Genomic DNA, 26,407 nt, shown 5'->3' on the forward strand with positions numbered 1-26,407 from the left:
TGGCCAGCCCCATCCCCCGCCTGGACCCAGCCTCCCGGCACTTAAAAAAAAAAAAGCAAAAAAAAAGCCCCGCACTCACTGAGTGCAGCAGCGGTGATCAGGGCCATTGAGGGCTCATGACAGAGCTCCCACCGTGCAGCACAGGGCAGTGGTGGGCAGCAGGGATTTCCCCCCCGCCTGGCACCCGCATGACAGCTGTCACATCACACGGGTGCAGTGTAGCTCGGCAGGGCGCTGCACGCTGTCTGGGAGCTGGAGCCCAGTACCACTCAGCCCCAGCGGCCTCAGCTCCCAGACTGTGTGCAGCGCCCTCCTGAGCCACACTGCACCCACGCCATGGGGCAGCTGCCGTGCAGATGCCAGGTGCGGGGGTGATCCCTACTGCCCCTCGCTGCACAGGGGGGCTCTGCCATGAGCCCTCAGAGGCCTGATCGCTGTTGTTGCAGCTGGTGATTGCAGGGCTTTTTTTTAGTGTCAGGAGGCTGGGGCCAGGTGGGGGATGGGGATGGGCAGGGCAGCCATGGGGGTTTCTCCCGTGGCTCCCCAGCACCCAGGGAGAGGCAGGCCCAGCCAGAGGAGCCGTGGGAGAACTTGCAGCTGCCCAGCTGTGCCTGCCTCTCCCTGGCCAATCCGATCTCCAAATTAGCACCGAAACAGCATCGAAACTCTGAAATAGATTCGGCTGAATCAAAACAGAACAGTGATCCGAAACGAATCACCGTCCTTCAAAATAGCTGCATCTGAAACTGAAACAAAACATAGCCGTTTTGCACAGCCCTAATGGCTAGGCAAGAGTTGAGCTTCCATGTGCTGTGCTCCAGGATGGAGCAGCCCGAGCAGCATCTGACAGGGGAAGGGGCAGAGACTGGCTGGAGCTTGAGGGGGAGGAGGCAGAGACTTGGGGGAGTTTGGGGAGTTATTTGTCCAAGTTTCCACTTCTTATAAGCTTCCTTTTTGTGATTTAGTTTACTGAAGAGTTCCTTGCTAAGCTAATCTGGTCTTCTGCCATACTTGCTAGTCTTCTTGCATATTGGGATGGTTTGTTCCTGCACTCTCAGTAAGACTTCTTTGAAGTACAGCCAGCTGTCCTAGACTCTTCTCCCCTCAGACTGGCTTCCCAGGGGATCCTACCCAAGTTTCCCTGCTTTTATCTCTACTGTTGTGAAGTTTGGCTTTGCGTCTCCTTGACCTCCATCATGGTAGTCTTGCTCCTCATTGTGGTAATATTTTAGTGAGGCTACTCTTTCCAGCTACCAAGAGTGAAAGTAGGAGAGGTTGTATATCTTTGTGTAGGTACTTATATGAACTCAGCACCATGTTCCTCCAGTCACCTTCCTCTTATTTTCTGCTCACTTGCAAGTGTGTCTATTTTCCAGTTTGCCCTTCATCCTCTGGTCTACTAGAAGACATTCTAGTGATGGGGATGAATGGCGCACACAACCATAGCCCATGCCAAGTCCAGCCAGAAAATTTCTCTGCGCTGCTCCCAGCAAAGCCACCAAGCAACCCAGGTAGCATTCACATACCATCTACTGTGCGCCCAGAGCAGTCATTTTCGCTCATGTGGGCCTACCTGCTTTGCAGAAGCGGCTCGTTTTCCCAAGGGCTGCTTTCCTGAAGTACTGAGCAGCTGCCACTTGATTTGAGATCAGTGAGAGTGGCAGGTGTATAGAAGGCCCCAAAGTGCTCCTTAGGAACCGTGAGTACACCTGTCGTTTACTGGTGAGGCTACCATGCAAAAAGTGGAAAATTAAAACCAAGAGAAAATGAGTATTTGCAAACTGGAAACTTTTAACATTGATTGCAAAGGGAATGCTGCTTTACCAGCTGCAGAAAGAGAACTAGGAAGGGTAGAAACAAAGATGGCAAAACATTTTTTGCAGAGGCCTTTTTCATCATGGCGCCTACCAAATGATTTCATTTTGGGTTTGCGAAGTAGTGTACTCTGAGCTGTTGATGTCTTCAAGTTTATATGTTTCTTTACTTTTTTAGGTTATACAGAGAATATTCTATACAGTCAATCGATCCTGGTCTGGGAAGATCACCCTAACAGAGATGAGGAAAAGCAACTTTTTGCAAGTATGTAGTGGCCTTGGGATTGTCTGACATGAGCATAACTTTTAAAATACGTTTTTTCCTGTCACTTGTCCCGAGGCTCCAGTTCTGGAGAAAATCTGCCGACAGTTGTGAAAGCTTAGCGAAGTGTAGGATCTTTCAAAATTCAGCCTTATGAACATTGTCTTGTGGCAAAAGACAGGACCAGGAATCTTGCTTCGTTATGAAATGGACGAGCCTGGTTCTTTCTGCATTCGGCTCAGCTAAGGTTGAAAACTAGTTAAGGCTGGTGAAGGGTGTATGTCACTACCACCACCTAAGAAGCCAGAAGATCTCACCTAACTCTGGCAGCCTACAATCATGAGCCTGCCTTCTCCACTTTGTTCCACTTACACACACACAACCTGGGCTTCCTACAGACCTCAGTGCATCAGCGCTTCCCCTCCCCTCACTTTAAACTTACTCTGCTCCATTTTCATGCATCGGTTCACGAACAAATCAACAGTCTGAACAGTGAGTGTGTTCATGTGCATGTGCAGTGACTAGTTGCCCAAGTGTGCGTTTAAATGTTATGAGCATGGCTTGTCCTGATGCTGTCCCCTTCTGCTCTAGCTCAGTCCTCCCTGTTTGCTTTTTGTTCACGTTCCTTTCCATTCCTCCCTCCCCACATTCACTCCTTTCTTCACCCTGCCCTACTCTGCCTTTTACCTGCTCTAGATGGCAGGGCTGGGCCCATGGGTTGTAAATTGCAGCTTGCAGCTGTGTGTTCTATGCATCCAGTGCCACACAGCAGCATGGCTCAGGTGAAGGAGCAATATGAACAACACCTTTGTGGGCAGGAAGCAATGAACAGTTTTTGGGACTGGGTGATAGGGAGGGTGCAGGAAGAGGCTGGGGGTGTCAGGAGAGCAGGCTTTGGGGAGAAGGCTGTATGCACAGGTCTGAGACTTGAGCTTAGCAGCCATTCATCCTAGGTGAAGTCCAGCAGTTGGCAGAACCTGAGAGTTCAGTGTGCGATTCGTCTCAGTTGACTTTCCTGGACTAAAGGGAATACCTCTGAATTAGAGCCGTGGCCTACATGTACTATATTTACTCAAACCTAAGATGAGGTTTTTATCCCTGATCAGCTTTAGGGGGGAATGCCCCTCATCTTAGATTTGCATATGAAGTGAGTAGACTCAACTGTTGCATCTCTGACTCAGGCCCATGGGTCCAGGCCTTAGAGCCTGATCTGTGCTGGGGATTGGGCTCTCTGGGGCCTAGGCAGGGGTGGGGTGTGGTGTGTGGAACGTCAGGGCCAGAATCAGACCCACAGTAGCCACTTGCCCGCTGCAGCTTTTGCTCCCCCCCCCCAGCCCTGTGCAGCGTGGCTCCAGCTTGAGCTGCATTCCTTCCTGGGCACAGAGCATGTGAAACTCTGTCCCCTGCCTGGCCAATCAGCAGTGCCAATGCTGCCACGTGGCCCAGCAAGGGAGGGAATAGAGTCTGAGCAGCACCTGCCAGTAAGGGTGGGGGGCTTCCTCTCACAGTGCTTAATTCCTTGAGTTGTGGGTGCTCAATGGATCACTGAAACACCCCCCAGCATAGCTTAGAATGACCTTTCTGCACCCCTTGTGCCATTGCAGACACTTGCCCTCTTGGAGGAGGAGGATGACATAAATCAGATCACAGATTACTTCTCCTATGAGCATTTCTATGTCATCTACTGCAAATTTTGGGAACTGGACACTGACCATGACCTCTACATCAACCAGAAGGATCTGTCTAGATACAATGATCAAGGTAAGCTGGGCTGCAGGGCTGGTGCACATGTGCCGACTTTGGAAGATGAGGAAGGTGGTCACAGAAAACTAAATTTTCTAAACTAGGAATTAATCCATGTTCCACTGGGAGTTGTATTTAGAATGGCTGGGGGGTCATGGCTAACTTCTGCCCTGTACCCAGTGCCTCTATCCTGGTTCCCCTGTGTGCCATTCAAGTACTATCCTGGGTGCTGGTTGGCTTGAGAGACTACTCTGGGAAGCTGTAGACAAGGCTCCCTCTCCTTTGGCTGGAACTGGGGGAGGCTGTTCAGTGCCTTGTGGCCCATCCAGGAATCCCTACCACAGCCATGTCTGTCCTGTCCTCGTTGTTACTGTTTCCAAATATCTGGGACCATGCAGCCCTCTGTCCTGTAAAGGGAACAGGTGAGAGTGTGGCCTGTGCTCTTGGTCCAGGGCACACAGGGCTCAAGAGGCCTGTGCATGGCAAACCCTCAGCTGGGTGTGTGACTTCTGCCCCAATGCACCCCTGGGGCAGGAGAGGCAGGCAACAAGTGACCCCAGACAGGCAGCAGTGGTTCAACAGTGACCGAGTCATCTCTGCTTCCTCCTGGGGTCTGCCATTTCAAGTGCTGCTTCCAGCCTCTGTTCAAGCATGACGTGCCCTGGGGGACTCTGGCACTTCGCATTCTACTTTGGGTACCAGGGACACTTGTAAGGTGCTTCTCATCCACGCAGAAAGCTGCTTGCTGCATCACACAGGCATTCCAGGGTCTGACACCTGCACCAGCCCGGAGCAGCTCCCAGGGTCATTTCAGCCTGCTGCATCTGACCTGTAGTGGTATGACCGTACATGCCAAATGCACGTAATGCAGCTGTACCGGTCTCGCAAGTCCCCAGAAGTTCCTGCTGCTGCTGTGCTGGTCACTGTGGACAAGGGCTGCATCTGCTCCCTCTGCCTCTAGCCCAGGGCACCCTGTGGAGTTGCTGGACAGAAGCCCCCTCTGCTGCGTCCAGTGCCCTGACCTCAGCTCCACTAGCTGCAGCTGCCAGATTTAGATCCAAAGCCACAGCTGGTACAGAACAAGCTTCTAGGATTGTGTGGCCACCATCCACGAGGAGGAGCAGGGCTTCTCCCAAGGACCTGGGCAAAGACAACGATAACTGAGCTCAGCTCCTTCTGGCAGCAGGAACCACCATTAGGCAAACCCAGGCCTGTCACCTGCCAGGCTGGGACCAGCCTTGCTTGCAGAGCCAGTCTTTGCTGGGACAAGATCAAGAACTTGAATGTCATGATGGTCCAGGACACAAACCAGGCTCCATTGGCAGGAATATCTATAATAATCTTCCCCCCAGCACTGGCAGAGCCAGCAACTGATGAATTTTTCATGTGGGCAAGGATAAAAACAAGTCCTCACACCCAGTTTGGCAGCTCATGGGCCAAATTGGTCTTCCATTTGATGTTATAAAGGGCAGTCCTGCGGAAGAGGTGGCTTAGGAAACATTGGCAGCTGTCTGCCCCTGTATCTACCTGGAAAAGTGGACAGGACTATGATGCAGAGGTTTTTCCAGGGTTTAAGGTCTCCAGCCCTTGGTGGCAGAGCCAACGTGCCCTGGCAGACATGGAGACTTGGCTCCTATGATCACTAGTCAGGTTTCATGGGACCAGAGAGGATCTCCGGGATCATCAAATCCAGTCCCTTACTGTCACGTAGAGGGAGTTCTTCATAAATTTATTAAGCTCCATATTAAAAGCACTTGGGTTTTTTGCCCCCACTGTTCCTAGGGGGAGGCTGTTCCAGAATCTCACTGGTTAGAAACCTTCTAATTTCCAGCCTGAATTTATTCATGGCCACTTCAGGCCCTTGTAGCCTTGTGCCAACTCTGTCCTTGAGCTTAAATAGATTTCTCCCCCTCTGGTGTTTGTTTCCCTCTTCTCCAACTGTATTTATAAACAGCTGTCACACCCCCCTTGGCCTCTGCTTTGCTCTGCTAAACAAGACAGGCACTTCTGGTTTCCTTCCATGTGATAGCCACTCCAATCCTATGATCAGCCAAATTGCCCTTCTCTGCACCTGTTCCAGTTTGAGTTCATCTTTCTTGCGCTCAGGGACCCAGAACTATACACTGTCCCAGATGAGGTCTCAGCAGTGTCCTGTACACTGGCTCTCAGGCTTTCCTAGCTTTACTGGAAATACCTTTCATGGCACTTTGAGAATTGTATTTGCCTGTTATACCTCATGCTGGGGCTCAGTCATCCTGTAGTTGGCTAGTAGAGTGAGGTCCTTCTGCTTCTCAGTCATTTCTGATGGATACATTCCCAACTTAGAGCAGAAGTTTTTACAATTGCCTTGGTAGTCTCCAAGGGCACTAAGTCGCATTCAATGTTATTGAATGTCATGCCATATTTGTTACTCTGGTCCCCAAGGCCATCCAGTTTTATCTGTCTGATATCCCAGTCCTCTTCTGTATCGACAGTGCCTCCCAACTTTGTATCATCAGCACACTCTTGCTGTTCGTATCAGGGTCATTAATGAAAATATATAAGGCCAGTGTTAAGATAGATCTGTGAGAAGCTCTGCTGGTAAACTCCTTCCAGCCTGAAACCTTCTCAAATTAATACGTGTCATTAGCCAAGGCTGATGGTAGTCAGGGCCCCAGCTTTGAGTCTTAGAAACTGGTCGTCTCTTCCAGTGGTTCTCAACCTTTTTAAGCACAAGGCACCTCAAAAAATGTCAGCTCTTAGTTTTCACTCAGTGTTTGACTGTGGAAAAATAACATAGACATTTTTCTCCTGAAAACTGAGAAAGACCACAGCAGGTCAGAATATTTTTAATACTATGGATTCCTATTTGAAATCTCTGGATTTATCTTGTGAATCATGTCTACACACCTAGCAGTGCTAACATTGTGTGGTACCCCATGGCACTCTTGAAAGGATCTCCAGGTACTCAAGGGTGCCACATAACCCTGGCTGAGCATTACTGGCCTGTTCTTTCTAAAGGCCTGCGTGCCACGCAAAGAAACTTTGTGGCGCCATCTCCTTACAGAGAGTGCAGTTCTTCCCAAAGGGAGAGCTGCGATTATGATGGGGTCAGCAGGACCATAGCCTCAGTCACAGAGAAGCCCCAAACGGTTCAGTCAGGAATTCCTGAGGCACACACATTTGTTATACAAATCTTTAAAGAATTAAGCTAGAGAGATTCATTTGGAGGTTTCAGCAACTACATGAGGCGCAGTCCTAGTCAGCAGATGTAAAACAAGCTCCCAGACATGCTCTCTCAGGCTGTGCAGCACAGGAGGAAGGGACAGTTAAGAGGCAATATCTTTGAAAATAGTGTTCTGGCAGAGAGAGAACTGCGGAGGTGTTAAGGACAGGAAGGAAAAGCCCTCAGGACTCACACAGGCTGGGATCGCTGAAACCCAAACTGAGGAAATGTCAGACCCCTGCAGAGCCTGACAAGATCACACTCACGGACGTGTTGTATGGAACAGCAACTCCTGCGAGGGTGATTCACACATGCACACGCTCCAAACAGGCAAGGTCAATTCAGACTCCTGACTCAGTTCCTTGAACGATGGGTCGGGGCTGCTGCCAGCCTGCCACAGCCCTGGGTACAGAGCCCTCCTTTCTTTCTCTCCTTGTCCAAAACATAGCTGTTGGGATGGGAGAGCGGAGGTAGGAGACCAGGCCCTGGGGAAGGTCAGGAGGGGCTGTAGGTACCACACCTAGGAGGTTACACAAGGATAGCCCCTGCCTCAGACACCCTCACGGAGGGCCCAAAGAATCAGAGTGGAGTGGGGAGAGAAACCAATTTGCCTGGTCTGTGGGAACAGGGAAGGTATGCCCAGTGAGGCAGGTGTGACTTTACTGTCTGGAGGGGCGTGCTGGGAAACCCAAGAGGTGATGTGATGGCCTAGTGGGGGTACTTTTGTCTATGTGAGGGATAAGGAGCAATGGTGCAGAGGGCATGCAGTTACCTTAGAGGGGTGCCTGGGATGCAGAGGAGTGATGCCGCAGGACGGTGCAACAGCTCTCATCAGGTAGTTCCTAGACACTGGATTCAGCACTGAGGCTTCGAGTAGGCACATGAGGCTTTGAGTAGTTGATGTTTCAGGATGTTTCAGTTTGCCGCCTGCAGGCACTGCTATGTCACAGCATGAGCTGGGAGCAGCCCTTGCACTTGACTCGGCTGCGTAGTGCCTCATTCTCCTCTGTTGTCCAGCCTGAGGCTGTCAACCTGCATGAATAAACATTGCAGAGGGCGCCGTCTTACCAGGCAGGCTGTACTGACTGCAGACTTGCTGTCATAGCTGCAGGTTGGTGCCTGTTGCTGATGAGAATGCTTTGCTGTGCACTAGAAAGTGCTCCGTAATAAATTTAGTAAATATAATCTCAGTAATGTGGCTGGTCCCTGCAGCCCCTTGGCATGAACGTGGGGAGAGGGAGCGGCTCCTGGCCTGGTCCTGAGCTGCACTGTCCAGCTGATTTCTGTTGTGATGCACACAGTAAAACAGCTTTACGACCATCAGTCACTACATATGTGAAGAGTCCCCCTGGAGCAACAGGAGTAGTATGGCACATATCCAAGGATTTGGATAATCTGGAGATGCCGCAAACTATGGGCCTGCATTGAAGGGATGTGCACAGGGAGAGCAGGAAACCAGCCCCTTCTGTTCTTTAAAAGATACTTTTCCCAAGGGCTGTCAAAAATCAGGGAATAATACACTGACTAGAACAGACAGGGCTTGTTGCTGTACCATTAGCTGTGGGATAACAGCTTTATATAGTCTGAGCACACAGCTCTTATGAGCCAAGACTCTGGTGGGGGTTCCTGTGACCGCTGCTTCATTTTCTTCATGCTTTCTTCATTTTCAGCTTTGTCAACCAGGATTATTGAGAGGATATTCAGTGGAGCCGTGGTGAGGTAAGGAATTACATGCTGGCGAGGGAGTGAAAAGAAGGAAGCAAAACCCAGAAGAGGGTTCCTAACACCACAGATTAGATGCACAAGATATTCTCATAAATCCCCTCTGAGAAGACAGGCCAGCAGCATTTCCATCCTGGTAGGGGTGTCAGTGGGGGCTTGCTGAGAGGGGAGAGAGGTTGGATGACTTTAAAAAGCAATGCAGAAACACCCAGTCAGAGGAGGGAGGAGTGCATTTTTCCTCTCTCTAGCAGGCTGGACCTGGTGGTGAGCGGAATGCATATGATTTGCATATGGTGGTAATGGACCATGCTGGAGAGGCAGCTGTCAGGGGGAGATGGTTGTTGCAAATGCCCCTTGTAAGAACCCCAGTGCTGTTTGAGAGCATGCTTAGAGTAGACCAAAGGCCCCTTCTGCTAAGGGTGCCTCTGAGGGGAGGTAATGATCTGATGGCCTCACAGAATGAGAATGACTGTGTCCCAGGTCAGTGCCAGCCCCCACACGTCTCCCAGTGCGGGCTTTTGGTATGTATTTTTAAATGTGCTTTTGGTCACGTGTATTCTTGGGATTCCTTAGGGGCCTGCCTTGCATTCTCTGTGTCTTTCAGAGGAAATGAAGTCCAGAAGGAGGGGCGGATGAGCTATGCAGACTTCGTGTGGCTCCTGATTTCTGAGGAGGACAAAAGGAGCCCCACAAGGTCTGGTTGGTTCTGTTATCCTAGCAGTGTGGTATAGAGATACAAGTGTGGTCGAGGACCGGGAAGAGCCCGGGTGCCAGTTCTGGGGAGGGAAGAGACTCACTGTGCCTGTGGGTCAAATGACCAAACTTTGCTGATGGAAAATTGGGTAAAAACAGACTTTGCTTCCAAAATGAACTGATCTCCATGACTTGGCTTATCCTGGGGGTCACCTGTAATTCCCTGCCACATCCCGATCTGGCCTGGTCCGGGCTAGTGGCGTCCCTCTCAGGCTTTGTTCAGGTCACAGAGATGAGAGGAAGACAAATCCTTCGCTCCTCCCCCATCATCTAATTAGACCCTGGTCCTATCCACAGTAGTGTTTATGCCTGGGCAGGGAGGAAGTGACCCCATTGCGGCGGTCACCTGGGCCATCCTGGTCTCCTGTGGCCCAGCTCTGGGCCACACCTCAGCAGGCAACACCTGGCATTTTCCTTCTGTATTGTGCCTGGACACCATGTAGCATGATGTGTGCCACCTGCTTGCCTGACCTGGCCCTCTCAGCTTCCCCTACTCAACTCCCTAGAGAATCTCATTGCCCTCCAGACACCTCCCCTGTTCATAAATACTAGCCCTGTGCATGTAGAAACAACACAGGGTGGGAGCAGAGGCCAAACCAATAAACCAGCTACTTACAGCAGTGCTCAGGGCAGCAGCACTGGGACCCTTGTGCAGGTAGCGTGGGAAAGATATTCTGATCGGTGGATTGTTAGTTCTGTCCCAGCCCCTGAAAGATGTTTGCTGCCTTCCTCAGCCCTCACCGTCGTATGCTGATTGTGGAATAGGGTCAGGGGATGTCTTTCCCAAGGGTATTTTCATCTCTGGCTTGCACTCTGCCGTTGTAGCTGTCAGCACTTGGGGAGGGTGCTACCTGCGGGTGGAGGATGTATGCATCACTGCAGTCTCTGCTAAATGAGATGCTGCTGCTTGTTTCTGCAGTGCTGCCAACATGGTCTCCTTCTCTTCCATAGTATCGAGTACTGGTTCCGTTGCATGGACCTGGATGGGGATGGTGTGCTCTCCATGTACGAACTGGAGCATTTTTATGAGGAGCAGTGTGAGAGGATGGAAGCGATGGGCATTGAACCATTGCCCTTCCATGACTTACTTTGCCAAATGCTTGACCTGGTGAAGCCGGAGAGGGACGGTAAGACCTGCTTTTGGACAAAACTTTCTCTCTTTTCTTCCATTGGCAGTTTTCATCTGGAGCCCCTCATTTGTTCCAGCCTTTCGCCAAGGCCAGGTACGCCTGGCTGCGCCCTCCCTTGTTTTCTTCCCTCTCAGAAACTGGTTGGTTGCCTTTCCCTGCAGGTTACCTGTGGGTGCAAAAGGCTGCTGGCACACCTGGGCACAGGCAGACGCAGCCAGGCCCCTTGGGGGTAGTACTCTTATGGGAAACAGTATTTGCTAATTCCAGTACTTGACTTCAAGCCAACAAGACTGATTGCAGCTAGGCCAGGCCATGTCTTTGGTCGCAGATCAAGGCAAATACCTACTAGGAAAACTCCTGAAGAGAGGAAAAAAAAATGTCTGGCCCATGAGAAAGCCTCTGTGATGCTACTGAGAGAATTTAGCAGAATTTGACAAAATACTTCATTCTTCTGGAACTAGAAGGATAAAGCAAATGTTGACCAAGACCCAAAACAAATAAGCAAGATCTGAAGCTGGAGCTGTCTGGCAGGTAGGCTGGACACTGGGAGGAGCCAGCAGCCTGAAGGCCCAGCCCTGCAGTGAGCAGGTCAGATGGCAGATATAGAGCCACAGCTACAGCCCCAGACCGTCCTTGCCTGTGAGGATGGAAGACTCCTCATGCCCTGTTCTCACCCATGCAGAAGGCTCTTGTGAAGCCCAACTCTGAACTCTGCCTGGGGTGTGCCCCCGTTTGGCTGTGTTTACCCTCTTAGTCAGGGAACTGCACTAGTGCTGTTGCTACTGCAGCTTCAGAAGCCACAGGCCCAGGATGCCCCCAGCAAGGATGGACCAGAAAGCTCTGGAGGCAGAGCAGTTCCTCCCTTCCTTGTACCCCACGCCACAGACGGGCTGCTGATTCCCATCAGGTCTTGGGAGCTTACTGTGCAGTTTAGGCTCTGGAGTTACTGAGTCTGTGTGTGTGAGCCTCAGGGTGGAACCTGACACTCATACCTAGGAACCCTATTTACTCTATTACAAAATGAGGTATTCCCCCCCACCGCAAAATTTAACATGGGGAGTGAAAAAAACCCCTCACCTTACAATTGAGCATGAGATGTGGCAGGGGGAGAGCTGCTGCAGCTCTAACCCCAACTCAGGGTTGAGGCTGGAGGTGGAGCTGCTTCCCCCACCACCCCTGCACACCCGCCACTCCTCCCCTGCAGCCCCCAGTCCATGTCCCCCCCACCCCGACTTCTCTGCCACACTCCTTACCTTTTCTCCGCATGGCAGGCTCTGTCCCTGGCCCCGTAGTAGCAGTGGTGTCAGCACTGCTGTTCCAGCCTGGCCCTGTACCAGGAACAGGGAAAAAGGGAATTGGGGCAGCCTGAGGCTGCAGGGCAGGCAGGCACAATGGGGAGTAGAGAAGGGGGGACAGGCAGCAGGGGCAGGCCTCTCTCATTGCCTACCCACTACCTCCATACTGCCTGCCCCCTACCATCTGCCCCCCTCATCACATCTCCCCCCACATCCTACAGTTGTGGTGGGGTGGGAAATTTAAGATGATCACCCAATAACTAGATTCCATACATGGAAAATTATAAGATATTTATAAATTTTCCATGTGTAGAATATAATTATTGGGTTAGGAGTGGTCTGTCTTACATTCAGGGTCATCTTGTATTTGGGTAAAGACAATAAACCTTTTTTTCCCCCCTGAGACATCTGAACACCATGTGTGACACCCATAGTGTCTTTGAGAGGATCTCAAGCACCCCAAGGTGCTGCCATAGCCTGGTTGAGAAGCACCGCTGCACTCTGATCTCCTGCATAATACAGGCGAGAGAATTGCAGCCAGTGATTACTGCAGTGGGATCATGTATCCTAGCTTTGCCAGAAAATATCTTTCAGAAAGAGATTGCTAATCTCCATTTAATGATTTCAAAGTGATGAAAGATGCCCCTCATCCAATTGAATGGCAGGTTGCCTGATGGGTACAATCCAAGGAGATTCAGTTTTGTTAGCTGAGAGGTGAGCAGGGGAAATTTAAGACCCTATATAGGGCTCAAAACACTTCCTGCCTGAAACCAGAATTTCACTGCAAAACACCTACCCATGTGGCTCTGTGAATGTTAGTAGCTTCTGTTCAGTGTTCCCTCAGCACAAAAGCACTTTGACCTAGTTGCTCACATGTACACAGGCACCTAACGCCCACTGAGATATGGGTATGGGTGGGGGGAATGGTGAAGATGTGGTTTGGGTGAAGGGGGCTGACAAAGCAAGAGGCTGTGTGGTGGATCACATCACAAACAGATCCTTGAAACTACACGGGAGGGAATAAGCCATGACCTGGCAACACAAGAGTCTGACCAGCCCCAAAAGAGGCAAAGGTGACTGTACAGATGAGAAGACCCAAGATAAGTGAGACCTTGCTGAGACTCATGAGGTTGTTAATGTATTTAAGCCAACATGCTACCTCGCTATGGTGATGTTCCACTCAGGGTGCAGAACAACGGTGGGATGATAGGGGAGAAAGGAAGGTTTGGGACACTGGTGTTAAGCACAGAAGTGCCCATGCTCAAGTATAGTTGATTAACAGAGCTTCAGATCTCTGATGAGACAAACTCACAGGGCAACTGTCCTTTTGCAAGATGGTTGCCCATTAGCCAGTGCTTCCAAAACATGGATTAAAGTACAAAAGAACTCTCCTCAAACAGAAAAATCCACATTGGCCACTGTTTTTGGTGTACTGTAATGCATCTCTGTATGAGCAAAAACTGGGCAAGGTAGGAACTGCCAGAAGTCCAAGCACAAACCCAGGACTGCAAAAAAACCCCACTTGGACTTCAGAATAGATAAATTATTTTTTAAAAAGCTGCCATTCAGTGTGAACTACGGGCTTGATGAGGAAGTGTCTCAGCATCTTGCTTTCAAGGGTTCCTCCTATATGCAAGAGGAAGCAGAGAGCTGTGGGAAATTTTTATAGTCAAAGTACTTACCCATTTCTGAAAATATCTGACAAGCTCAAATAAAATTCACCCCTAAGAACTCTGGTTACCAGTCACTTGCATTTCTCTTTTGAGTGTCTCCTGTATATTCCCCCTCATGAGGAAAATTGGTGAACAATAGCCCCACTAAGGCAGGCAAAATGAGGAGTCTTAATTAAAAAGTGACTGATGGACTGATGCTCTGTCAGACTGAGCCCCAGACCAGAGAGCAGTGCTTTGTATAGAGGTGTGTGGCAAGCCCAGCAAATTAACATTACTGAGTTCTGGGACTGGTAGGCATCTAAGACATGCCATGTGGGCTCTATTGGGTGCAACCTTTTCCTCTCAGGGAATGGGAAACAGCCAGAGCATAGAACCAGGCTGTGTTAGAGTTTGGGAAGATACAATGTGCTCTCCTTTATTTTCAATTTATGAACTAAAAGGATTTTGAAGATGCCTGAACTCTTAGTCCTGCCTAAATGATAACCTCTTTTATATCTAGCATACTCAATTTTGCATTACCCTTCTATGTTTTAGGTTTGGGAGAAAACTCAGGTGAGGTTATTGACTGATTAAAATGAAAATCCAGACCAACAGGGGGAGAAATCTGGACTGACCACATAATGCTACTTTGTCTTTATAGAAAATTGTAAACCGTGGCTCTACCATAGGTGCCTGTAACGCACTTGCTCTTCTTGCAGATGTGATTTTAGCAAAGATGCTTGCTTTAATTGATAAGTGAATTGTTGGCTAGAATGGATGCTTCATTGTTGCATGAGTACTACACTGAGATCCCATGAAGGTGGGATCCTTTTATAGGGAAAACTGACTTGTTGTGGACAAGTGAAGGAAGGCTGATACAGCCACCACAAACATGCTGGTGTGGCTTGGAGGCCAGCCACTGTAAGGGTTGTGTTGCTGGTTTTGCCCAAACCATGACTCTTGTCCATTTTAAATTCCAAGTAGATTCTTTCCCAGCATCTACTAAGACACTTTGAGCCCCATTTGAACAAAAGCATTCCAAATCCATTGAACTCATTGCCTGCTGGGTGAGGTATGGAGTGACAGAGAACAGTGTAGCTCTCTCCTGAGAAATAAAGGTCTGGAGACCATTTCTGTTTGGTCCACGCATGTATTATTTAAAACAATTTTAGTCTTGTCCTGCTTTATCTTTTTTATGCCCTTTGGTATGAGTGGACAGAGCAGAAAGCATGAAGTTAGTGCTGGCTCTCAGTTTGGAGTAATCCCATACAGCCTTTCACATTCTTTTTGCTTATGAAGCAATCACTGTTCAGGTGGCAACACTTCCCAGGCATCTCCCTTTAGTGCTGGTGTTTTCAGTGACCGCTTGTGAGCATCAGTCATACATCTGCTCACTCCTTCACTTCCAGGTGCAAGGCCACTGGGGCACTTCATGAAGAATGCACCATTCCAATAGAGCCATTGCCTTTCTGGAGAGGTGTTTGGAGTGGGCACTTCCTTGTTCCTCTCCTTAAGATTCACTGTGCTGCTTAAGCCCACCTTGATGATGCTGTGTAGGAGTTGAGGCAGAAGTTGCTTTTAATGCCCAATGAATTGTTGCCTCTGCAAGGAACTCCAGTGCCCCCCACGCTGTGGAATTGTTGCAGTGAGCTTCCCTGTCCACATTGCCTGTGGCAAACAGTATGGAAAGGGATGGAGGTTGGAAAGCTGACTTACTGTGAGACTGAATCCACTTCATGTAGAAGAGTCTTCTTTGAAATAGTCAGTTTGTGATATGTGCTCTGTGCTTTATTTATAGAGGAGTGTGAGGAATGGCACAAGTACCTGAAGCAATACACCCTGTGGAGTTGAGGTAGACTATAGCTCTTTGCAAGGCATTGGGTGTAACATGTCTACTGCTGATTGAAACCACCCTCAAGGGGAGAAACGCTATGCTTCTCCGAGAGTCCCGAGCCTAAAAGCCTTTGCCGGCACTGCCTGTCTTAGAAGGGAAAGAATCTCTGATCTCAGTGCAGTCTTATGAGAGGAGTCCTGGAATATGGATAGGATGGGGGGACTGAGAGGACAAATAGCTTGCGACTGTATCAGATGTCTTGTGAGTAACTGCTGAAATCCACTGGCAGTTGTCCACTTCTGGAAGAAATGCCCGGGTGTCTCTAAAGGATGTAGAAGGAGATTGGACCATGGCTCTATGACACTACATCAGACAGCCCTCAGCCCCAACGTGATTGATGTGGAAGATGACTGATTGGCCTTTCATTTGTAGTTTTGAAACGTCTTTGCATGCTGAGAGATTTTTGCAGGGGATTTTTCATAGTGGCAGTTTTTTCTTCTTTGTGTCAAGTGTGGTAAGGAGGGAGATGACTAACTGTGCCGTCTCTGGTACATAACAATTGATGTTCCAGGTCTTGTCCTGGGCTGCTGATAAACACCCAAGAATCTAGCAGCACATTTGGTCTTTACAAACTTTTTAATTTTAGAGCTGGGGGGAGACCCTTAACCTTGGCCTTAATTTCTGGTAAGAGCTCCAAACCTATAAGTGAAGCCTCTGATTAGAAGTCACAGCAGCAACAGCTCCAGAAGAAGCATGTGAAGACTCTCAGGATGCCTTAGAGTATATGTTTCACTCCTGTGGAGCCTTTGCAATGAGGCTGGCTGTTCACTTGGTTTGTTCTGGTCACCTGGGAGAGCTGTGACAAGCTCTGGCATTTTCTTCCAGAGATGGGATTGGTGGAGTGCCACACCGATTTAAAAATGAGAACAAGACTTCCCCCCTCAGGATATTCCTTTTCTTGCCATCCCTATCTCAAAGCATAGTGTGCCATTTCACCTGCTATCTATGCACAGCTGCCTCTGCCACTGCAGAGTCTGGGGCTGAGCAGATGAGAAAACCCTGTTGGGACTGCTGGTATCACTGCTTTCCTTTTTTGACATCGCCTGGACAGCTTTTGAGTGTTTCCAACGTCCACCTAAAATAGGCAGCAACGGTCAGTTAGAGAAGGGGAACCAGGGATGTCAAAGGCAGGATGGATGCTCTAGAAGGAGTTGGCATTGTGAGTGTGATTTAATTCACACAAAGCAGCTAGGGCCTCAAATGACAGGGGTTCAGAGGTCACCCCTGTGCGTTCAGCTGGAGACATTTGCTTCCCAAGTACAGGGTCTGTCTCTTGACGTTCCTGCTAAGTTTACTCCTCTTCACTTGACAGCAGATAGGGCACTATGGTAGGAGATTTTTTTCAACTTCCTAGGCAGGTCTGTTGCTTTAGATTTAACTTCTTTGGAGGTCTGAGAGGGGATACTGGTGAGAGAAGGCTCAGTTGAGCGTTTCTGTTTTTTAAAAAGGACACTGATAGCAGAAAATGTCCCTGTGTGTACTGGATGTGTTACCACAAGTGTGACAAAAGTGGTGAATGGCCCAGTCTCTCACCAGTTAAGACTATGCTCTTAAAACTCTGTATGTTGTTTCTGCAGGCAGAGTAACTCTGCGAGACCTTAAAAGATGCCGAATGGCTCACGTGTTCTACAACACCTTCTTCAACCTAGAGAAATACCTGGACAATGAACAGCGGGATCCATTTGCCGTGCAGAAGGTATCAAGCATCTGTGTTTCTAAACATGTCCTGGTCCCAATCTGTTCTTAGCCTGTTACATAGAGAAAAACAGGATAAATGGAGCAGATGGTAGAACTAAACTGACCCAAACACTGCAGCCTATGCAGTAGGTAACAGCTTATATGGTGGGAATGAACAAAACCCACAAGTGTCCAAAGGCCTGGCCACAGGCTGGGGATGGCTTATAGGACCAGTGCAGAAAACCACCTGTTTTGTTTCCAGCTGAGGAGGAAACTGGGAACTAACACATTAAGGTCTTGTAGACAGATGTGCTGGTTTTCTCTAATGCAGCTTTTACTGTCTCTGCTAGTAGACACCTCCTGCTAGTGGGGTATAGAAGGTGTCCTAGGCCCAGTTTAGGTTAGGTGTTGACATAGGCCTGCCCTCCTGCTGGCTGGGAGACGGACCTCATGCCCAGATTTGCTCTGGAGCCTGCATCTAGCAGTTGGGGCTCAGGTGGGAGAGGAGCAGCTGAGGAGTCAGGTGGCTCAGTTACATCTGCTGTCCCATTTCCTATGCCCGTCAGCTGCTGATGTGACTGCCCTCCCAGGGGACAGCTCTACTCGGCCATCCACTCCTACTTATGGCAGGCTGGTGCACCTGCAACAGATAGCAAAGGCCTTTTAGTTCCCCCTGCTCAGTGATGTCACTGAAAGTTGTGGGCAGAACCTGCCAGGGACTATGCACCTTGTGTAAACCATACAGGTGCGGGAAGCCTTTGCAGCAGAAGCATGCCCTGTATAAGCAACACAGGGTCGGCTAGGTGTGTCCAGGTCATTTGCAGCAGTGGAAGGACACTCTTTGTTCTGGTTCATTCCCCCCCGAGTTTCGCAGGTGGAGTTCGCTGTGTTTAGGTTTCAGATAATGTCTGCATGTTTTTTTTAACATGCTTTATTTGAAAGTGACAAAAGCAAGCAGAACATCAGCATTTATAAAACTTTTTGAGGAAGAAAAGCAGAGAACATGGGCAGGAGGTTGCCTCAGAGCCACTTAGGTCACTGGCAGATGTTAAATTAAAGGTTCAATGGGTCCGATCCCAACAATCGTGGTTCCTGCCATGCCACACATGTATGGCAGGAGGTAGGATTGTGGGATCAAGTATCAGATCCCATCATACCACAGTGCCAGTTGAGGGGGACCCTGGGATCAGGTTTAATTAAAGGAACCAGCAGCAGAGTTGTTATGCATATTTTAGGTAGTAATTTTATGGGTTATTCCCCATTTTATCGCACCATTTATTGAATGCATATGTGGCCAGATCACTACTTAAGGTGTGATTAACTGGTTAATCTCATCTTAAGTATTATGTCTGTCAGGGGCTTTGGTGATATCTACTTGTGGGTTGGTTGTTGGAGGTTATAGTTTTGTTGGCTTGGTAGAGTGACACCAGTGTAAGGTGCTTCGCAGATGGGAACGCTGGGACTTGGCTAAGCGATATTTACTGTTTCAGAGCATCCCGCAGCCAGTAGGAGCCACAACCTTATAAACACAAAAGCAGAAGCTGCTCTTGGAGGAAATTCTAAGAGGAAGTGCAGTCAGCTTTACAAAGAGAGGCTGGCAGCCTCCTTAAATGTGGAAAGCCTATTGCTTTTCCTTAATCAACCATACATATGCACAGAGTTCAACAGTGCCTGGCCCTGAAGGCTGGGATGTGCGGGCCTCTGCCCTTTGAGGAAGCCCTGCCTTAGCTGTCACCAGTAGAGGAACCCAGCTGTTCTGTCTGAGCTGTAGGCAGATAACTGAGGGTATTTGACCCTGCTCTCAGCAGGAGTGAGAGCACAGTGACAGCAGGGCTTGGATTCCAACCAGACAGAAAAATAATTTAATAATTGTTTAATTACAATATATTTTCTTCAACTATCACCAGAGAATGCATGCTCTATGGAAGATGTGGAAGGGACAGTAATTGATACTCACTGCTATACCTACTAGCTGGCTGCAGCCTTCAGAAAGGTCACTGTCTGTCCTGAATCACCTACTGAGCTGCCAACATCAGTGAGGAGAAACCATTAAGACAGAGGGACCTAAGAAATACAGACAGGAAGTTACAAAGTGAGATTCACCATGGAAAACTGCTAAATGGGGTGATAGATCTGAGGAAAATTGCCTTCCCTTCTCCTTTCCTCTTCCCTCCCTCTCCCACAAGCTGGCATTCATGGATGTAGAAGCCTGGAAAGCAGGCTTGTCAGTAGTGAGGACCACGTAAGCTCAAATGAGTTTCAGAGCCATCTGCAAAACTAAGACTGCAAAACTAAGAAAGCCAGTACAATGCTGAATGGTAGTCCAGGCTCGGTAACAGAGTAGCTGTTAACTACCTCTGTTATATAACTTCAGTGCAGCTGTCTGTTCTGGGCACCTCTCGACCAGTGAGACCGTCTGATCGAGATTCCACCCATTCTAGACTGGTTCTTGAAGTGTATTTGTACAGCATGTACAGTACCTGAAGGCTGTGCACGCAGAGGATGAGGACGGATACCAGAGCGATCCAAGCCATCCTGCTTTGGTGCTACTTAGGACCGGTCTCATAGGTTAATTGAAAAGGCCACCTCATGCATAGAGAGTATACTTCCCCTATGTACCATAGACCTGTGGGCTGGGGGGAATTTTTAAAGTTTGGCACAACCTGGAACCCAGGCATACAAAGAGATTGCCCTTCTCCTTGGAGCTCAACCTTTCTGAAAAGTCACTGTGCACAATTTATGGTCCAGCTCAGATTGCTGTGCGTGCCCAAGCCTTCTAGCCAGGTACTTGATTGTTTCTTTAAAGATCCCTGTTAGATTCATGATTAATCTGAGATCTGATTTAGTCCTTTGCTGTGAGGCATTTTGATACCTTAACAGTGTGTACCTGCAGATAAGTCTGTACCTGCAGATGGACATTCCCATCTAATTTGTTTGTCTGACTGATATTTTCAGGACATTGAAAACGATGGCCCCGAGCCCTCTGATTGGGACAGATATGCTGCTGAAGAGTATGAAATTCTTGTTGCTGAAGAATCTGGAAACGAGCAGTTACAAGAAGGGTAGGAGTTGTCAATTACTTAAGCATCTGTGTGATAATCCCACAAATTTTGTAAGAGGAAAAAGTATGTTAGAGAGTGGCAAAAAGTGTCAGAAGTCCATTAAAGTGCAGCATGCTGCTTTGCTGGGCATAGGTGGTCCAGAGTTCTTTAGATAAAGAGCCAAGAAATTTAAAATATGGGAAAAATGTTAATACCCACCCAGAGTAAAAATGAAAGATGCTAAATCTAGCCTTAGAGAATTTGAGACACAAGCCTCCTAGGATTTCCCAACAACCTAGATACCTGCTGTGTAAGGTATCTTAGACCTACAAGCAAGGAACTGCTCAAGGAGGATGTGACTCATAGGTTATAACATCAGAAGCTAGCACTGTGATTATCTAGTTCTACCTCCTATGTATCATAGGCCATAGGACTCCCCTGACTTAATTCCTGATTGAACTAAAGCATAACACCTAGGAAGGCATTCAGTCTCAGTGTCAACATTTCCACTGAAGTAAAACATGGCAGCATACTTAGTGAGGCGTTCCAATGGTTAATTACTGTTACAGATGCATACCTTGGGTCTAGCATCAACTTCTCCAGGCACTGGGTCTCGTTGCATCTTGTTCTGCTTTCTTAGAAAGGCCTCTGTCATCAACTTTCCATTCTATGTCAGTCCTTAAACTGTGCACTCATCACCCCTGGCCATCTCTGTGACACGGCAAGCCTCTTACTGAGGGAGGTTTGCTGATGCTTTAATCATTGCTATGGTTCTTCTCTGAACCTTCTCTCATATTTCACCTTTAATTGCAAACACCAGAGCTGAATACAGCATTCCAGCAGTGACCATATCAGTGTGAAATAGAGGTAACAGATCTTCTGGATTCTTATTCAGATCATTCCTGTTTAAAATTCCCTAGGATCATGTGAGCCCTTTTGGTCTCAGTGTTATACCTACCAAAATGTATGACTTACACTTGATCAGGCCTGATGAAGAACGCATTGCATTTGAAAGCTTGTCTGAGTCTATCTCAACTATGCAGTTGGTCCAATAAAAGGTACCACCCTAAGAAATCTTTACCTCTTGCATTTGCCAATAAAGAAACACACTGATTGTGTTCAGTTTACCAAACAACCCAGATTTCTTTTTAACCCATCTTTTGAATTATCCAGCACTACCCCCTTCACTGGGTCACGTCTAAACCATCCCAAAACAATTCTTCTGAGTTTTCTTCTGGGTCACTGATAAAAATATTAAACAGTTTAAATCAGAGAACTGATCCCTGTGGGACTCTCATAGAAACATCCACTCAGCGTTCATTCCCTGCTTACAATCAGAGTTTGTAGCCTGATAGCCAGTTTTTAATGAGTGAGATATGTAGTATGTTGGTTTTGTATCGTGCTCATTTCTTAATAGAAAACCTTCTGTGAAGATTGTTCTATCAGTAGGATAGACAAACACCTGCCAGGAATGGTCTGCTTATCCTGCCTCAGACAAGGGGATCAAGTAAATGACCCCTTGAGGTTTCCCTGAGCAGGTCCAAGGAAGTCAAGGGCCAGATTCTCTCTCAACCATTTGGCATCCAAGGGCAAAATTCTGTTTTACTGCTAAGTGGCTTGTTTGGAGCTTTTGGGCATCTAAGCCATGGAACAACATTCGGCTTCCCCCATGTAACAGCCTGCATTCCAGTAAGATGCCTAAAATTCTTGCATATCTATATTCTGACCCTGTGCAGCAGCTTGCTCTGTTCTGCACTCAGAAGTGATTCAGTACACCCTTGGAAGCACCTCACTCTCTTTATGCTCCTCTGAGTCAGTTCAGTCATGGATGCACAAAAGTGTTGTGCAAAACCCTCAAGTCGCAGACACCTAAAAACCCACCTGTTTGCTGCATGTTGCACTATGCAGTCACTAGAAACATGGCACCAGCAGCACTGGGGCAGAGTGTAGCCTTCTTCACATGGTACTCTGCTGCCTCTCAGTGAGGCTGGAATACACAGACATGCATGTAGTATTTGGAAATCCTTCCAGTGGGCGTCTTTGTTAGGAAAAGCCTGTTGGAAGGCATGACTCAGAATCCTGCACAGGAAGGAGTGTGTGGCTAGGGGTGGAAGGAGGAAAAGCCTGGTGAACTGCCAGTAGCAACCCTCAGCATTGCAGTTCTTTCCTTCTAGAAAAACAGCCTATGTGTGTACAGTAATCAGCTTTTTCCACCCATCTATCACTATCATCACTCCACATATCGCTAACCGTGCTGATTCTCTTCACTGCCAAATCCTTTCTGAAATCACACTTCCCCCTCGTATCAACATATCCAGATTGGACAGGAGGGTGGACTGCGCCTACTAGCAATTAGCGATTCTTTTGGAGCACTGTGTGCACTTAAAGTCAGTATCCCCTCCTGTTTACCTTGCCACAACTTGTCCTCGCTACTGAAATGTAGTCCAGAATAGTGCCGTGACTTACCATAGCATTTAGGAAGTGTTGAGTAGAATGCCTAAATAGCATTCTATTTAGAATGCTATTCTAAATTCTACCTCCTGGTAGCAGGAGCCAGGACAATACACTGTTTCCTGCATCAGTTAGGCTTCCTCTTGCTTGCACTCTGCCTGGTCTCATGATTCTTCGCCTGTGATTGAGGGGTGGCACTGGGAACCCAGGTTTCCCATGTCCTGGATAAGTGCTCTGATGAGGTGAGGAGGCAGCTGCAGTCATAGATGTGTACTTGCTTGGGTGGATAGTCCTGCTAAGACAGTTGTCTTACATGGTCAGGGAAAAGTAGAATTCCAGCCAGACAGGCTGAAATGTTTCCTTTGACTTTTCATTCTTCACAATGTTCTCACTTCCTTATTCGTGCAGTAATGATGGTAACTATACAGTGACCTTCATTTTTAATCTAAAAATAATATTTGTTAGATTTTTACAACTCAAGTAAATCGGTAGAGAATGTTCCATTTTGAAAATATGCTTGTTCTTTCTCTGCAGATCATTTGAAGAGGACTATGAAACAGATGAACTTCTATCACCCTCTGAAACTGGAGACAAGTTGGAAAAATTAGTTATCTCAGACCTTTCATCATAGGAAAATGGAAGATGTAACCTGTGTCTGTCAATATTTAAATGGAGAGTGGTCAGTCCTTAGACACATAGGGATTTTAAAAAAAAAATCCTTTTCTTTGAAGCAATGCATTTTATTTTGTACACTGTACTTCAAGATCCCTTTTTCTCCTTCATGTATAACTACCACAAGGTTATTTCTATAAAGAGGCTTTTTGCAATGTGTTATTGTGCACACTCATTAAATATGGTGACTGCACTTTGTTTCCTTTATGACTTACCATACAGAGTCTATAAGGGCCTCCCATGTGCAATAACTGTCCAGCAGAACAACTGCATGCACAATAGTCACAAGTCATTACCAGCATAGTTTACTACAGCTCCATGCTGTACCTGTTATTCTATACCCTGTTACTTTACCAGAAGTGACAGGGACACAAGCACTGCCAAATGAAGCTGGTTTGAATGAACATCTAAAATGTTCCTTTAATCCTTGTTCATGGTGCAAGTAGTTCTGTTGGGGTTTCTTTGGATTGTTTTATTCAAATAGTGTCAAAATCTGTTAATTCTGGAAACTGAGATGATAGAGATCAAGGCAACTTCTTGTGCTGTGCACTGCACGACAGAGACCCAGATCAAAGACTCTTCATTGTTAAACATATTTTTCTCATCATGCAGGATTTTCCAGAGCTATCAGACTACTTCAACCCTCAGGCAAAAAACTGCATTATGGTGGAGTTAAATGTAAACACCTCTGCACTTTCTCCCATGCCAGGGTCAAATATCAACAAGGCCAGGGTACAGTCCTCCTTGAAGCTGTTCTCCAACGTGATGTCCACAAAAAAACCTGCGCCACAGGTGCCACTTTCTGTGCTACCCTGTGTCGTCTCCTTCCTCATGCTCTTCTCATCTGTCACACGCACCTATCGTCTACATGAAGATGGTGACCTGCTCAGGGCACTATCTCTATGGTACCTACCGTAATGAGCACCGCTGTAGTACAACTGGTAATAGATCGAGAGCAAATATGAGTTAGCTGGGTAAACACACTGCAGTGTTCTAATCATCCCAAAGGCAAACAAACTGAAGAAATTCTGAGTAAAGGTTATAGTTGAAGCAAATCCTCAGTATGGCATGAGGGGGATAGTGGAGAGGGGCCAGGAGGGCTGTGGCATGATGGGGGACAGGTCTGTGCAGGCTTAGCAGAGATGGCATTGGCCTCTATTTATCCCAAAGCATCCTTGGGATGGACAGCAGTCCTTTAGGCTGCCAGAAGGTAGAAAGGAGCTTGTGTTTCATCTCTGCAAGGGGCAGCATGGAGCTACAGTCCAGCTGGTAACAAGGTGAAGTGGTGGCCATTTTGAAAGACAGCAATTCTTATTTCTCTGAAGAATGGTATTCATTCATCAGTCCCTGCAGACTAGAAACTTCCAGTTGTGAACAAGTAAGTGAAGAAACGTATGATTAAGCCCAAATATTTACTTCCAAAAAAATAAACCATCTGCACAGGAGTAGGACAAGGCTTACATCTGCTAGATTTTTGTATAGACAAGCAATGTTCATGCAGAGACAAACAAGAACACAAAAAAGCCCCCAACATAAGGTGCTAGGTTTATTAATGAAGGGATCTTTTACCTTTAATGAAGGGATTTACTTGCAAAACTTCTGGAAATATGTTCTGTCCTCGGGGAGAAGGTGCTGTAATTCCAATACATGTCACTGTTCACACACAGAGAATTCCTGCTTGAACTGCAAAATTCAACTCATCCTTCACAAAGGCATCTTGAGCAATGACTCTCCAAGTAGATAACAAAGCTCATGGTCTGAGCTAACAAGCCTATCCAGCCACCGGCATGGAGACTGTCCCTCTAAAATGAAGGTAGAAAAGCAGTGTACTGATTCTCCAATGCATTGGTTTATGGATAAGGAAACCTCCCATCTGAAGAGGTCCAGAGATACATGGACCTAAACTACTACAAACTGGGGGAGTTAAGTTAGCCGAACAAGTTGCTAAACTGTAGCTGTAATTCTCCACGTGCCACAAAGCACATAATTACTATCATAACTGGCATAGCTATGGACTGCTTCTGGAAATCCACTTTAGTAAGAACATGAGATAATTAAGCCTTAGACCATCCTTACGTGGTAGGGACCATCCCTATATCACCACTTCTGGTTAGATTATTTTGTTCAAGGCCCTAACCTAAGGGACACAGTATCGAAGGCCAAATTAAAAAGCCAGGTGTAGCAGTTCAGTGTTCACAACTGTTCTTGTTACTTGAAGATACACAAAGATTACTTTGAGATCACCATTTCCTTCACATTTTCCTTCCCTTTGTAAGGGGAAGGGTGCGATTCAAGCTGAAAAACATTTTTAAAACCATAAATGAAAGAAAACAAAACAATGGGCTGTTTACGAAATGCCAACTATGTTGGATGAGAATTTTTCCACAAACCTTTCCTATTCCAATATTGTTCAATATTCTTTTTGAGAATTGACATTAGCTATTGATTGGCCCTGTAGTTGCTTCCCAATTAACGTGGAATGTTGCCACGAGAAAACCCAGGTCTAATAACATGGAATTCCTCGAACAGATTTGTGAAAGGCCCCAGTAGTGAAGATATATAGTTAAGTGGTATTTGGAACTGCTTTCTCCAATTTGTGCAAAACGAGAGGGTTATAAATTTGACTTGACTTGCAATATTTGAGCTCAAAAAACAGAAAAAACTATGGCTCCTTTTTGAAGTAGTATGAGTTTTGTAAGGGGCAAAGAAGGGGTAACCACAGTGAAGCATTACTAGGGCACTTGTAAGAACATGTTCGCATGTATGGAAGACTGACAAGGAACCTGCTGTATGCTGGAACAAGATCCTTTTCAATCATTCAGCCTCTCATGCTATATAGAGTCCATACTTGCACAGTTCTTGAAGCTCTGATGTTCCTATACACACAATGCAGGAAACAATACATCAGCCTCTCACCGAGGCCTCTAGATGCTGCTGTAACTGGTAAAATACACAAACTACATGCAACATTCAGCTCCAACCTTCCTAGACAGGACTTTCTCAAGGCTTCTGCCAGAGCCATACCAACCCTCTTTTATGTCCAGATGGGGAATCAAGTCACCTACCTCAGTGAGGTTGCAATGATCCAATGAACTC

At 47.4% G+C, this 26,407-nt stretch overlaps 1 protein-coding gene across 6 annotated transcripts in view; it reads left to right on the forward strand.

Moving 5' to 3' along the window:
* PPP2R3A (protein phosphatase 2 regulatory subunit B''alpha) overlaps positions 1 to 23,504 on the forward strand; it is a 61,322-nt gene extending 37,818 nt beyond the window's left edge. For 5 of the 6 annotated variants that reach the window (XM_025216842.1, XM_025216843.1, XM_006034760.3 and 2 more), the window contains 8 exons: positions 1,993 to 2,079; positions 3,681 to 3,837; positions 8,695 to 8,743; positions 9,351 to 9,440; positions 10,451 to 10,626; positions 17,048 to 17,166; positions 20,103 to 20,209; positions 23,174 to 23,504. In XM_025216842.1, coding sequence (XP_025072627.1) covers positions 1,993 to 2,079; positions 3,681 to 3,837; positions 8,695 to 8,743; positions 9,351 to 9,440; positions 10,451 to 10,626; positions 17,048 to 17,166; positions 20,103 to 20,209; positions 23,174 to 23,270 — 882 coding nt within the window. In that variant the 3' untranslated portion in view covers positions 23,271 to 23,504. Of the gene's footprint in view, positions 1 to 1,992; positions 2,080 to 3,680; positions 3,838 to 8,694; positions 8,744 to 9,350; positions 9,441 to 10,450; positions 10,627 to 17,047; positions 17,167 to 19,054; positions 19,191 to 20,102; positions 20,210 to 23,173 lie in introns of those variants that run through there. The other variant, XM_025216844.1, reaches the window with a different exon arrangement.
* Positions 23,505 to 26,407: the final 2,903 nt, after the last annotated feature.

This window comes from Alligator sinensis, unplaced genomic scaffold (assembly GCF_000455745.1).
Source record: "Alligator sinensis unplaced genomic scaffold, ASM45574v1 scaffold1264_1, whole genome shotgun sequence".
NCBI classification, from domain to species: Eukaryota; Metazoa; Chordata; order Crocodylia; family Alligatoridae; genus Alligator; species Alligator sinensis.